The 12663-nt window shown below is 41.7% G+C and overlaps 1 protein-coding gene across 1 annotated transcript in view; it reads right to left on the bottom strand.

The window, feature by feature from the left end:
- Window positions 1-5124: 5124 nt before the first annotated feature.
- Window positions 5125-12663, bottom strand: part of agbl1 (AGBL carboxypeptidase 1) — a 115229-nt gene continuing 107690 nt past the window's right edge. The window contains exon 26 of the mRNA XM_029523189.1: window positions 5125-5924. Coding sequence (XP_029379049.1) covers window positions 5798-5924 — 127 coding nt within the window. The 3' untranslated portion in view covers window positions 5125-5797. The remainder of the gene's footprint in view (window positions 5925-12663) is intronic.

Here is a 12663-nt window from a genome sequence, read left to right as displayed (position 1 = left end):
TTACTGTAGTCTACTTTGAGGCCTACAGGCTGAACCTGGCAACACTATGGAGGAGGCTCATTTCAGTCACTTGTATTGCAACCTTGTTTTTTTGGTCACTACCCAGAGTTGTGACAAATCTTAAGCACAATGGAACAGTACAGTGTCCACATCAGTGCAAATCTGTCCATCTACCCATCCCTGTTCGCCACACAATACCTCAAGATACTCCAACTCTTCCACTTGGGGCAGCCACTCCCCACCAACCCAGAGCAGGCACTCCATCTGTTTCCGACTGAGGACAATTATCTCACACTGGTGCTGATTCTCATCCCAACTGCTTCACACTCTGATGGAAACCTTCCCAACATAAGCATTACTCAATGAAATCAGTGGAACCACTAGCTTCTTTGGCACGAATAGAACTAAAAATCTTCATCACATGGAACACTTTAGTGCCCATATCACTGTAGTGATATGATACCTGGATCTGTCTATCCATCTACCACTTCACTCATATTCCTGGAAAACCTCCCAGGGGCTACCCTGAGCGACACAGTGGAAGCTTCAAGTTCAACAAAGCACAAATAGATAGTTGATCAAACTCCCACCCCCAGGCCCCCTTGTGAGGTTATAGAGCTGTTCCAGTATTCCACAACTTAAACAAGAACAACATTGTTCCTCCTGAATCTGGGAATGGCCTATCCTCTCCAGCAGCCTGGCATGGATTTTTCCAGGAAGGTTAAGGAGTACGATCCCTATATAGTTGGAACACACACTCTGGTCAATCTTTCTGAGGAATCACCACCTCAGATTACCACTCCAGAACTCCACTGTCCCCAATTTCCATGCAATGTTGCATTGGCATGTCATCTAAGACAGTTCTACAATATCCGGGGTTTTGAGATTTCACCCATCCACAAGGCAAAACTGAGTCATGGTTAGAGCACTGAGCATTGGTTTCAGCAGACTGTCACGATAGACTTGGGCATTCTGAGTCTATCCACCTACCTCCCTAGCCTGTTGGTGATCAGTTGACAGTTCAGCATACCTGCGTCCTGAGCATGTGGTCAGATTGGCTGAGAACAGCTGGGCATGACCGAAATTCACATATCTGACCCAATTAAAAGTTAAATCATCAATACCGATCAAATATGGCAACTAAATTATTCAAAATTTGCCATGAAATTTAGTTATGCGCTTGCATTCAACACAGTATGTTCAATGTAGAACTGAATGTTGGTTGGGACCCAACCAAAACAAACAACAAAGAAAAATAAAAAAAATTATAATTGAGATCTCAATAAACAAAAAATGTACACAAGTGAGTATGAATCAATCAGTCTCTGAAACATTCACAGCTTTGGTTGAATAATCAGTTTGTTTTTGTTTTGTTTTTTTTTTTCTTTATTTTGAGTGCCACTACAGTTTCCTACCACCCTTTATGAGAAAGTCTGCCCATCCTGGTTACAGATGAGGGAGACTATGAGGTGAGTAGAGGAGATGAGGACTGAAGATGGTGGAAATGATAACTGAAGATTCAGTGAGCCGTGATGAAGGGTAATGATGAGGTGAATCCCAGAAGGCAGCGGAGTGGAGGCAGCTTGTGCAACTCAACCCAGTCTGCAGAGCAGCTCAACAAAAAATCAGCCTGCACAAAATGTGCAGGGAAAATTTAATAATTGTCTTTATCAAAAAGTCCACATTGTGTGTTGTCTCTCTTTTTTCCTCTCAGAACTTCACACAGTATCACACAATCCCTCATATTACACATAATAACATTACACTTAACATGCTTTAACTCTGCATTTTATACCAAGCTTAATAAAATAGCTTACAAAGAATATATTCCACCAATGCATTTACCACATAACATTAACCGTGTATGCTCAGGCTAGCTGAATTAGCTGACCAACAGTCCTATTTAGCACTTCTTTTCCCACAGTATTAAACATATTCAATTTAACACTTAACACATTCGTAATGTCACCAGGTTACTAATTCAATGTGCTAATTCACTGGGTTTGCTAACAGCTAACTCACCGGGATACTCAACAACCATGTTGCTCAGATGGCTTGGCAACTCTGTGGCGTCAGATGACTTCTCCTTCCACAGACATAAAACTGATAATGTAACCTTGCTACTTTTTTTACTTTAGAGACAAGTAATGAATGCGCTCCCATTGCGCATTGCTCAGCCTCACCAGTAGGTGACGGCAAACCATCAAAACTAAGAACATAGATATTCTGATACTAGAATGGCTGTTCGGACTGCCTGGCTACACTTACATCAATAAAAGTGAAAGTAGCTAAGTTAAACTATGAGTACTTGCTTTTAGACGTAGGCCTGTGTAAGTATTCAAAGTACTTTTCATCACAATGAAGTACTCCCCTGATCCTAACCCTGTCCTGAAGTTGTACATTCAACAATAAATTTTTTTCTCCCCTCTTTTGGCTTTTCCCTGTTTGGGGTCACAAAGACAAGTCAGGTTCCTGCTGGCCGCATTTTTATGTTGGATGCCCTTCATTTATCTTTATTCGTCTGCATTTGTCCTCATAGTTTAACACCACAAGGTTTGTCAATTTTTTTATGAAATCAATGCACTTATCAATGCACTTATTCTTGCAGCTAAATATTTTATTATTTCAGTGCATGTGTGTGACTATCACCAGTCCCTCCTGGAAGTTAGTTTGTTGATTTTTTATTGAGTGATATGACCTTTGTGGCGCAGGGAGGGCAGTGCTTCACTACAGTGAATTAAGGGTGGAGCAAAAGATAGACAAGCTCAAGAAGAATGGACAGGGGAAAGGAAGCACCCAGGGCTGGGAGGAACTAGTGGAGTGAAGGATCCTGTGCTTTTCCTGTCATATCACTCAAGATTGTGAGAGTGTTTCTGTGTAGGTCTTTGGAGAGGTGGGAGTCCAGATAGGTGAAGGTGTCCCAACAGTGGAGCTAAGTCAAAGATAGGGTATGTAGTGATAGACTGAAGAACAGCTTGGCCTATTTTTGCAGTATTCATCAATTCTTTATGATGTGGCCTAACAAAACCTGGCAAGTGAAAGCGCGCATGTATGTGGCCATTCCCTAAATATGAGTGAGACCATTACCAAGGCTCAGAGTCAGGTCAGGGGCTCAGGCTCCCCAGGCCGACCACCCAGCATGCAGGAGCAGAAGAGGCGCCAAACCGAGATAGCCACCACAGCCAAGTGGTAAGGTGTAGCACCTACTCAACTGCCCATGCAAACACATGTGGGAGCGGGACAGGAGGGCCTTCAGGGTCCCAGCAACCCCCAATCAACCACCCATTCTACCAACACCACTGCCACCAAAAAACCCCAAACCCATCAGACGAGGCAGAGGCACCCCCTCAGCCAAAGAGACCCACCCGGGAGCTAAGCAATCCCCCCACCGGAGGACACTGGTGAAGTGCACACTAGTCAGCATCTGACCCACAGTGGCCATCAGGGAACAGAGCTTCAATAGACCCATCACCACAGACAAGACCCAGGTACAGGGGCCTGTAAGACCAAACTAAACTGTCTGCCGTAGGGCCCCGAGGCTGCCATCTCTTTGCCTAACAAAAGTCATGAGCACGAGAAGTATATCATGAGTGCAGTCTTATGTGCTTCAGGTATGAGAAAACAAACACTTTGTAAATTGTGCACAATAAGAACTGATTTGTATTGCATAAATTGCAGAGGATGCGGGGACCAGAAGCATCTTGAGCTGTGTGAAATGCTACTGTTTTTGTTTAAAGAAAAAGAAGTTTGAAGTTTTCAAGTTTTATTTTTTAGACTTTTGCTCTGTGACGACAAAACTCACCTTAGAAAGAAGATCGCCTTGTCTCCAGCACTGACATCTGTAATATGATTTAAAATAATCATGTTTAATCAAATTTAAAACTGGATCATCTGCTCCTCAATGACATGGTTTGACTGTCAGCTCTGGTGCATCTCAAACATTCATTCATTCATTTATCTTCAACTGCTTATCCGTTTCCAGGTGGTGGGTGGTGCTGGAGCCTATCCCAGCTCACACTGGTCAAGGGTGGAGCACACCCTGGACAGGTCGCTAGTCCATTGCAGGGCCAACATGCAGAGACAAGCAGCCACTCACACTCACACTCAGACCTATGGAGGTCACCAATGGTGGGAGGAAACCCACGCAGGCATGGGGAGAACATGCAAATACCGCCCGCATTTCAAACAATGCACTAGAAATAATCTATTTTCAAATTTAATTGAAAAGATAATCTCTCATATATTCCTAATTTATTTATGTACTTTTTTACATTGACTGAAATATGCAAAGTCTTCTTTGTTTTCTCTTATTATAAAAACAAATAGTTATTAAAACATTTAATCACTGATTTGATCAAGGGACAACTGGGGAGGCAGCAGAGGAAACAGACAGTAAATTGTGAGGTTGTGTGTGCAGCTACCAGAGATGAGTAATCAAAACTGCTGACCACAGTATGTGTGTTGGAATTCAGAGTACAAGATCATCCCTCATCATCTGAATATCTTTCATTCATGTCTGTTAAAGTGAGATGCTCTCAGAGACATGAAGACCAGTCTCTCTTCAGATCCTTCATCATTGCATGTTAGTCTTCCTCACCAGGGGGAGTGACCTGCTGATGTTAAACACAATTGAACATGAACAGCAACACATTCATGAATTGGAAACAGTCTAAGTGTTACCCAAAGGAAGACAAATGAACTTCACAAAAACCAATACATTTAATATGTCACTGCAAATCCTAGAAAATCTACATCATAACACAACTGCCACACAAAGCTGTCACACTCAGGACCATCCTACACTACATATTTTTTCACAAATAACTTCCTCAATTATTATGGTAAGTTCAGGGTGTGTTTTGCTTTTACTGTATTCATCATGCTTGAAAAAATGTTTGCTGTTGCCATGACGTTCATTGGGGCGGGGGCCTAAAACTGATTGAGAAACTGCAGAAAATTTGGAATCATTGTTATAATCAAATTATTTAAGAATGGGTATGTTTTGTGTTTATTGTGTGTGTTCTCATTCCCATTACGTTTTCATCCTGTTGGCGACAAAGTGTCAAATCTAGACAAGGGTGCATCTTTAGTGCCAGAGATGTATTTTTCCCCATTACTCAGAAAATAGAAGTCTGACCCACTCATCACATCATCAGGTGAAGAAGTTGACGTAGCAGCTCTATGTGTTGTCATGGTGACAGTCATTAAGGTGATTTATTGCCTCTTGCATGAAAATACTGGTTGAGATTATGTATTAATGTTGACACATGCACCCACACAGTTTTGTCAGGACACACAAAGCTGACACTTCCTCCTTGAGTGATTGTCCTCCTATGACAGTGAACAGAAACAAGGCTTGTGTGGATTCTCAGTTCTCCAAAGTCAGGCTCAGTCTTTATATGGGCCAGAGGGATCTGATGTTCAGTTGTCGAACTGGACCAACCACCAGATCACAGTCAGCCTCAGGTGACCTTATCATACGCCCACGATCACATGACTGAAGCACATTGTGAGCTGTGAGGCCATAGGAAGAGACTGACACTGGAGAAAAAGGTATCATAGAGGACAAGGCCTGACCGTGGGAGACAATTTGTGTCATCAGGGTCTGCCCTCAGGGGATAGGGTTTGACCACTTGGAACAGAGTCCGACCTACTGAACATCCATCCTACTGGAGCTCTTTCCATGGTACGCCTGTTTGTTTTCTTCAGGGCATATCAATGGGTGACTGATCTGGTGAGGGAACAGGCAGCTCTTCAGATTGGAGTGCTGCAACCAGCCTGTGCTACCTTCATCAGCCTACTCTTCATCAGCAATGGACATATTGATGTTGATATCTGAGTCCAGATCAATGTCTTGGAGTCCAGGAGAGTCAGAGGAAAATTCAATTTGCTCCACACAAGGAGGCTCATCATCCTCAAAACAGCTGCAGAAGAGGACAGGGGGTGGGAGGAGAGGCACAGGAAAGAAGAGAGGAAAAGAGTAGAAGATAGCAGGATAGGAGTAGAACAGAGGAGGAAGAGTGGAGGAGGAGAGGGTTGGGGAAGGAGTAAAGGAGATTATCAGAGGAGGAAAAGAGGTTTGTTCTTTCAAGTCTCTATTAATCCCCCTATTAATAAATTGTGAGGGGAATTACTCTCACAAAAGAAAAACAACAGTCATCACCTCCCAAGAGCACAACCCCCACCCCCAGATTGTGTTTATCATGAGATAATCAGAACCATCACCTGCAGACAGCTTTCAGTAACCCCTCAGAAACTGGTCTCAGGGTGCTAACCCTAACCCCAGAGTGTAAAACAGGCCATCAATGTGGCAGAATCAGATCCAAGGTTCATGCAATGACAATGTAAAAGAACATACTCCCAAAAACATAAATATCATTTGCATAAGCAAAGACAGTAGGCAGAGGGTGAAAGTAAAAAAAAAAAAACAACAACAAAAAACCAGGAAAGGAGCGACCACTTAGCCCCGTCCTCAATCTGCACAGCAAGAGCTCAATACATAGGCTATTCAGCTGAGAGACTGTAAATGCTTTTGTTCAGGATCCAAACTCCAGGGTTTTAAAACCTCTGGAGCTTGGTCCCTAATAAATCTGTAAACTATACATAGCATAAATAAGGATCTATTGATCCATAAAGACAGCAGTACAGGTAGAGGAGGATTTTTTTTTTTTTTAAAGAAATCCAATCTCGTCTTTGAGCACAAACACTATGTTAACTGTCTGACCTGGGGATTTTTTAACCATCATATATGCAATTTATTTAGATGTGTGGTAATGTTGTTAAGACTCTCAGATGACTATGGCTGTGTGGTTCCTCACCTGTCTTCTCCACCACTGTGGTGATTTCACCACAAATGACAAGCTGGTCCTGAAGATAGTTTATTAGCTCACTTTTTAACAAAGAGAAATTCCTAGTCATTATGAGCCCTGATTTTGAGCATTAAGAAAACAGAAAACTGAACGTTTTGTTTTTATTCATGCATCATTTGTTCCTTTCATATTCAAATGAGAATCCAAAATGTATTTATTTATTTATTTTTTTTTCCAATCATTAATCTTCTACCGCTTATCTGTTTCCAGATCAAAGGGGGTGCTGTAGCCAATCCCAGCTCACATTGGGCGAGGGCGGGGTACAGCCTAGACAGGTCACCAGTCCATCCGGGGCCAACACAGAGACAGACAGAGACAAACACCCACTCAAACCTATGGACACTCTTTGTGGATCCAGTATACTTCGTCCAATCAGGTTTAAATTCACCACGCATGATCAGAATCCTACTCTGAGCACTATCATGTATTTATATTGAGTCAGACTTAGAGCTGTTAAACTGGTCACAGGCAGTCACTTTCAAGAACCCTGCCTCATAGATGGATACTACTCCTACAAATTTAATCCATATTTAAGCGGCAAGCAGTGATGATCAGGCTCTCGCACACCTATGCAATTTGGAGGCCCCTGGACTTGCCCCCATGCATATGCGTTAAAACTTTTGTTGTAAGTGGCGTGCATGCAAAATATTGTGAGTCTCCTCTATATGGTGCAAGAGACCACCCTTCAGTTTTACATAATGTGGAAGTGTAAAGTGTGGAAACCATGTCCTGTGAATATCATACAAATCGGACAATGTTTGCATAATGAGGCTGATCCCCTGTGTCCAGGAGGTGGTGCTATGTGTGTGAGTCAGTACTGACACATGGACGTTTCATCGTGGGACTTTGCTCATGTGTGGTGAATCTAGACCTACTTTAATACTAAGCAAATATGAAGTCATTTAGAAATCACCCAAATATCCCAAAAATTGAAATTTCAAATGAAAATGGCTGACTTCCTGTTTGAATGAGAATATGGGTCCTTGAGACTTGTTTGTGCCGCTTGCCAGGTTACATACGTGTACCAATTTTCATTGATGTACGTCAACCTGGAGCAAGAGGCTTGACTTTCTAAATTTGCAAAGTAGCGCTGTTGAGTCCGTTTTTGACATGCATTCCTGTACAAATGAAATATGATGCGGGATCTGGAGCATGTGTATGAAATTTGGGGCCGATCGGACAATGTATGTAATTTCAATGTGTCACTATTAAAGAATTCCTTGTACATTGTCCAAACTGCCCTAAATTTTGTACATGATTAGACTCCCACGACTGAACACCTCTGTGTGTTAACACTGAGTCACACATAGAGCACTACCGCCTAAACACAGTACATCATAATAACACAAACATCATCAGATTTATGATATTTACAGGGTGTGTTCTTCATATACTACACTCTGACATGGCATAAGATTGATGAATGTTCTTTAGTCCCATATATTGGACATCTCTAACAGGACATCATTATAATCGTGCGTATATCCAACCTTTTTTGCACACGTGTTCATTGTTAGTCCTGTGAGGCCTCCAGTGAACAACCGTCATTCAGAGTCATGTGAGCCCACTGGTGAACGACAGTCCTGAGGTCATTTGAGTTACATGAGGTCAGTTTTGGGCAGCCATTGTTGGAGGCTGAGTTGCTGATTCTCCTGGGTATGGTTGAAGGGCAGCATTGTAGATGGGAGATAGATGGTGTCACCAGTACTCGAGTTGTAAAATGGGATGGTGGATTTTAATATTTAGGGACACATAATTTGTGCTGATGACAGTGGATATGATGGGAGACCAAAGGTGTACCCTTTTGATTATTGTTAAAGCACAAAGATAAGTACTATACTTTATGACTCTGAAACAACAGGCATGCTATGGATTTACGTGTCAGATACTCCTGTCATTCATTTTGACCAAGGCACCTCAGAATTGGAGGTGGACATATGAGGAAGGGGGAGGTAGCAGGAAATCAGCAGGAAAAGGGGCAGAGACTACAAAAGGCAGTGGGAAGCTCAATTGGGTCCACAGCCCCCACTATTACAGAGGAGTTCTTTATAGACCACTTTCAGTCACAAGGCAAAGATAAGTTGTGACAATGGAACTGGCTGCAGTTGAAGGCTGCAAATGGATTGGGAATCCCCTATATAGGTTACTTGAAACTTGATGTCAATGTCCTGAGTAAGACCCTCCCCTGGATGGGGGTACTGGTTGTGAAGAGCCCAGAAGATCTCTGTGTTAAAAAGCAACAATTGTCTGTGCCTAGCTTGCTTGCCTGCTATAACAGTTATGTAAAATATATGGCATTGAAAAGAGTCGCACCACACCATATCACCCTGTGGGTAATGGGCAGTTTGAGAGATTCAACCATACCTACCTTGCATGATCTACTTCGCAGCCTCCCACCTGAAAAGAAAAGGAAATGGCTGCAGTACCTGCCACAGATCCTTTTTGCATACAACCCAAAGGAACATCCTTCTACTAGCTACTCCCCATGTGAGTTAATGTTTGAACAAAAAGCTAAGCTACCTGTTTATTTTTTGCTTGCCACCACAGACCACAACTCAGGCTTGCTACCACAGACCACAACTCAGGCCCCATGCTCTACTCACGACTGGGTAGTAGAGCATCAGAACCACCTAAAAACTCCATACTCTCACACCAAGGACCAGCTAAGATTGGAAGCTGAATGTAGAAGTAGACAACTGACCCCAAATGTAACAGAGAAAGTGGCACCAGGAACCCTTGTATTGCGAAAGAACCATCCACTCTGGGGCCACACAAATTATGTCTGTCTGTTTGGATGACAAAGGAAGGGTTTATCAAATCCAACCCAGGAATGGAGCCGGGCCAGAGAAAATTATAAGCAGGACTGAGCTTAAAGTTCTATCACCTACTGCCATTGTTGACACACCGGACTCTCTTTCAACTGAACTGCATAGTTTGCCGCAAGGAGGGGAAAATTGATATGCCATTGATATGCCAGAAGATGAAAGTGATATACAGCCTTCAAACTCTGTAAAAACTCTGTAAACTCCCAACTGCCAACCCACTCTGTCAATTTGCAACCTGAATGCCCACTAGTTACATTACAGCCACCATTACAGTTACATTCCACCCCCTAGCAAACCTGTTACCTGATGAGTCCCCCCGTTCTTGTGAGGACTATGGCAGGCCACCACACCAACTTATTTAACCTTCCGCAATCCATATATAGACCACTTGAAAATAACAGCAGTAGCAGTGACCATAATGTTTCTCAGGCACCTAGCCAGCCAGTTTAAACAGTATTCAGTTCATGGGTTTAAAATCAATGTGGAGTTTAATTTATCTTGTTTTATTTGTCACTGGGTAGGTGACCTTTCAAAGTGGGAGAAAATGTGGAAGGGGGAGGTAGCAAGAAGTCAGCAGGAAAAGGGGCAGAGTCTATAAATAGGATGCATTGCTCACCTGGGTCTTTCTGCACTGAGACCAGCCTTTGTTTGGTGTTTCATTGGGTAATATCACCGTCATTACCATCATTTTTTTTAAAAGGTTAAAAGAATGATCTTTAAAGTGAATCTGAAGTATTTCTCTTAGCTCCCAGTGTTAAAGATTTGATAATAATGTTTAAAAACTGTATCATTTGTTAGATTCTTCATGCTTGGTGAGGGAATAAAACTTGGAGTGATTGCTTAGGTGCATCAGCCAAAATCAAGGTACAGTACAGGCCAAAAGTTTGGACACACTTTCTCACTCAAATGAATAGGAAAGTGTGTTTTTTTTTTTTTTTTGTAGTTTCCAGTCTAACAAGATGTATTATTTTTTTGTTATATTGTTTTTTTTCTTTTGGTAAAATACCTGAAAAGTTTCCTTTTGTATACTGATACCTGTATACAATACCTGTTTCTTTTAGTTTGCAAGGAGACACACCATTAGAGGAGCCAAACACTGCTTTTTCCCCGACTAATCATATTCAATATACCTTTAACTAATAATTGATTTATACGGGCCAGTTTATTTTGGTTTGGGGGCTTTTCTCTTTTATTTAAGGGGAGGCCACAGAGTAATCTTAATTGTATTTATTTTTAAAACAGGGACAATGCAAAATAAAACATTAATCTTGTACAACAAGAGAACATGCATTGTGCCAGGTTTTCCACCTGCAGTCCCTAGGCAGGTTGATGGAATGGTACCTTGCAACATAGTCATTTTGCATTTGTGCACTTGTATGTGGTTTAAGTCACCTTAGCGTGCTGTGAATATGCAAAGTGAGTTTTGATGTGGTATGAATTCAGTGTGATGAGGTGGTTTATTCATTATTTGCCTATCTGTGACAATTTAAGTCCTTTTAGGTATAACTCTATACTAACTCCCCTCCCCTTTAGCCCCACATGAATGATTTTCTGTATTTGTTAATTTAACTTTTATGAATAGTAAATAAAATATATATTTTTTGTACAGCAGTCTCTGGTTCTAGATTATTCTGGGTGTTGTGCATTGAGTATCACCAGGTCACACATAGTTAGGGTCAAATGCAACTGTGTGCAAGTGCAACTTCATACTCATTATACCTATAAATCTTTTGGAAATTCATCTATTAAATTTTGAAACAAAACCAAATAAAACATTATAAGTGAACATATGAATCTTCTCAAGTCAAGAACAAATGTATGATTTACAAAATCTTAAAATAATGAAAATGCCCAACATTCAGGGAACAACTGAATATAAAATAACAGCAATCATATTACTTTCTAGCACTTTCTTGCTGTCTTAATTTATGAGTCTTTTCTCAAATTTGTGATGTGCTTTTTGAGACAAAAGCGTTTCCTTTCATCCGATCCATCCAAACTAACTCATCTCTTCAGTACATTCACAAATGAATTTATTACAAGTCCCTTACTTTGGCTAAGTTTTTTAAGTAACATCTATGAAATGATAACTCTCCTCTAATTAATAAATAATAGCGCAAGGAGAGGAGATGGAGGGAGACTCTGAAACAGACTGTTTCCATCAGCGACATTTCCAAAAGGAACACTGACACCTGGTTATTGTCAGGGTCAGTCAACTTTCTGTCAGTGTCAGTTAGTTTCTGTTTTTTACTCAGTTTGATTTTGGTTGTCAGTTCCTGATTTATTTTGTCCTTGTCTCTTCCCTTGTCCTGTCAAGTTCCCACTTGTTCATTGCCTTCCCTGCCCTGATGTGTTTCACCTGTGTCTTAGTGTCTCCCTCCTCTTATGCCTACACAACAATCCGCTCCCTGCCTGCCCCTTGTTGTCTCGTTGAGTTCAGTTTGTATTTAAGTCTTGGTTTCTGTCCAGTCCTCGTTGGATCCTTTGTTGTGTTCTGTTTCGCTCTGTTGGAGAGCCTGTTCTTGTCCTGTTTTCTGAAGAGTCTGTAATCCTTGTATTCTGGAGAGCCCTGCTAGGTATGTGTATTTTTCTAGTGTAGTCAGTCCTGTTCGTGTCTGTTCAAAGTCTTCAGTTCTCATTAAAACATTCACCATCACCTTAACTCGGCTTCCGCCTGCTCCTGCATTTGGGTCATCACCCCTGCATACAACCATGACAGTTATTAGCGCCGTCGTGTCCTTCACTGCCAGTAACACTTGAAGATGCTGCCTAAACCTTTTCTTCCAACTGTGAACCTGTTGTGGGCTCAAATTGAGAGCTACCCAAATCCTGCACAAGGTCATCATTACCCTCTCTCGCTCCTGGTTTATGTCCTGTTTAACATCAGCTTAGTCTCATATAAAACAAGCCTCTAGGACAGCCTTCTTTCACCTATGCAATATTGCAAAGATCAAGAACATTCTGTTTCA

Source organism: Echeneis naucrates, chromosome 16, assembly GCF_900963305.1.
Source record: "Echeneis naucrates chromosome 16, fEcheNa1.1, whole genome shotgun sequence".
In the NCBI taxonomy this organism is placed as follows: domain Eukaryota; kingdom Metazoa; phylum Chordata; class Actinopteri; order Carangiformes; family Echeneidae; genus Echeneis; species Echeneis naucrates.
This window is presented reverse-complemented; position numbering and strand designations above follow the sequence as displayed.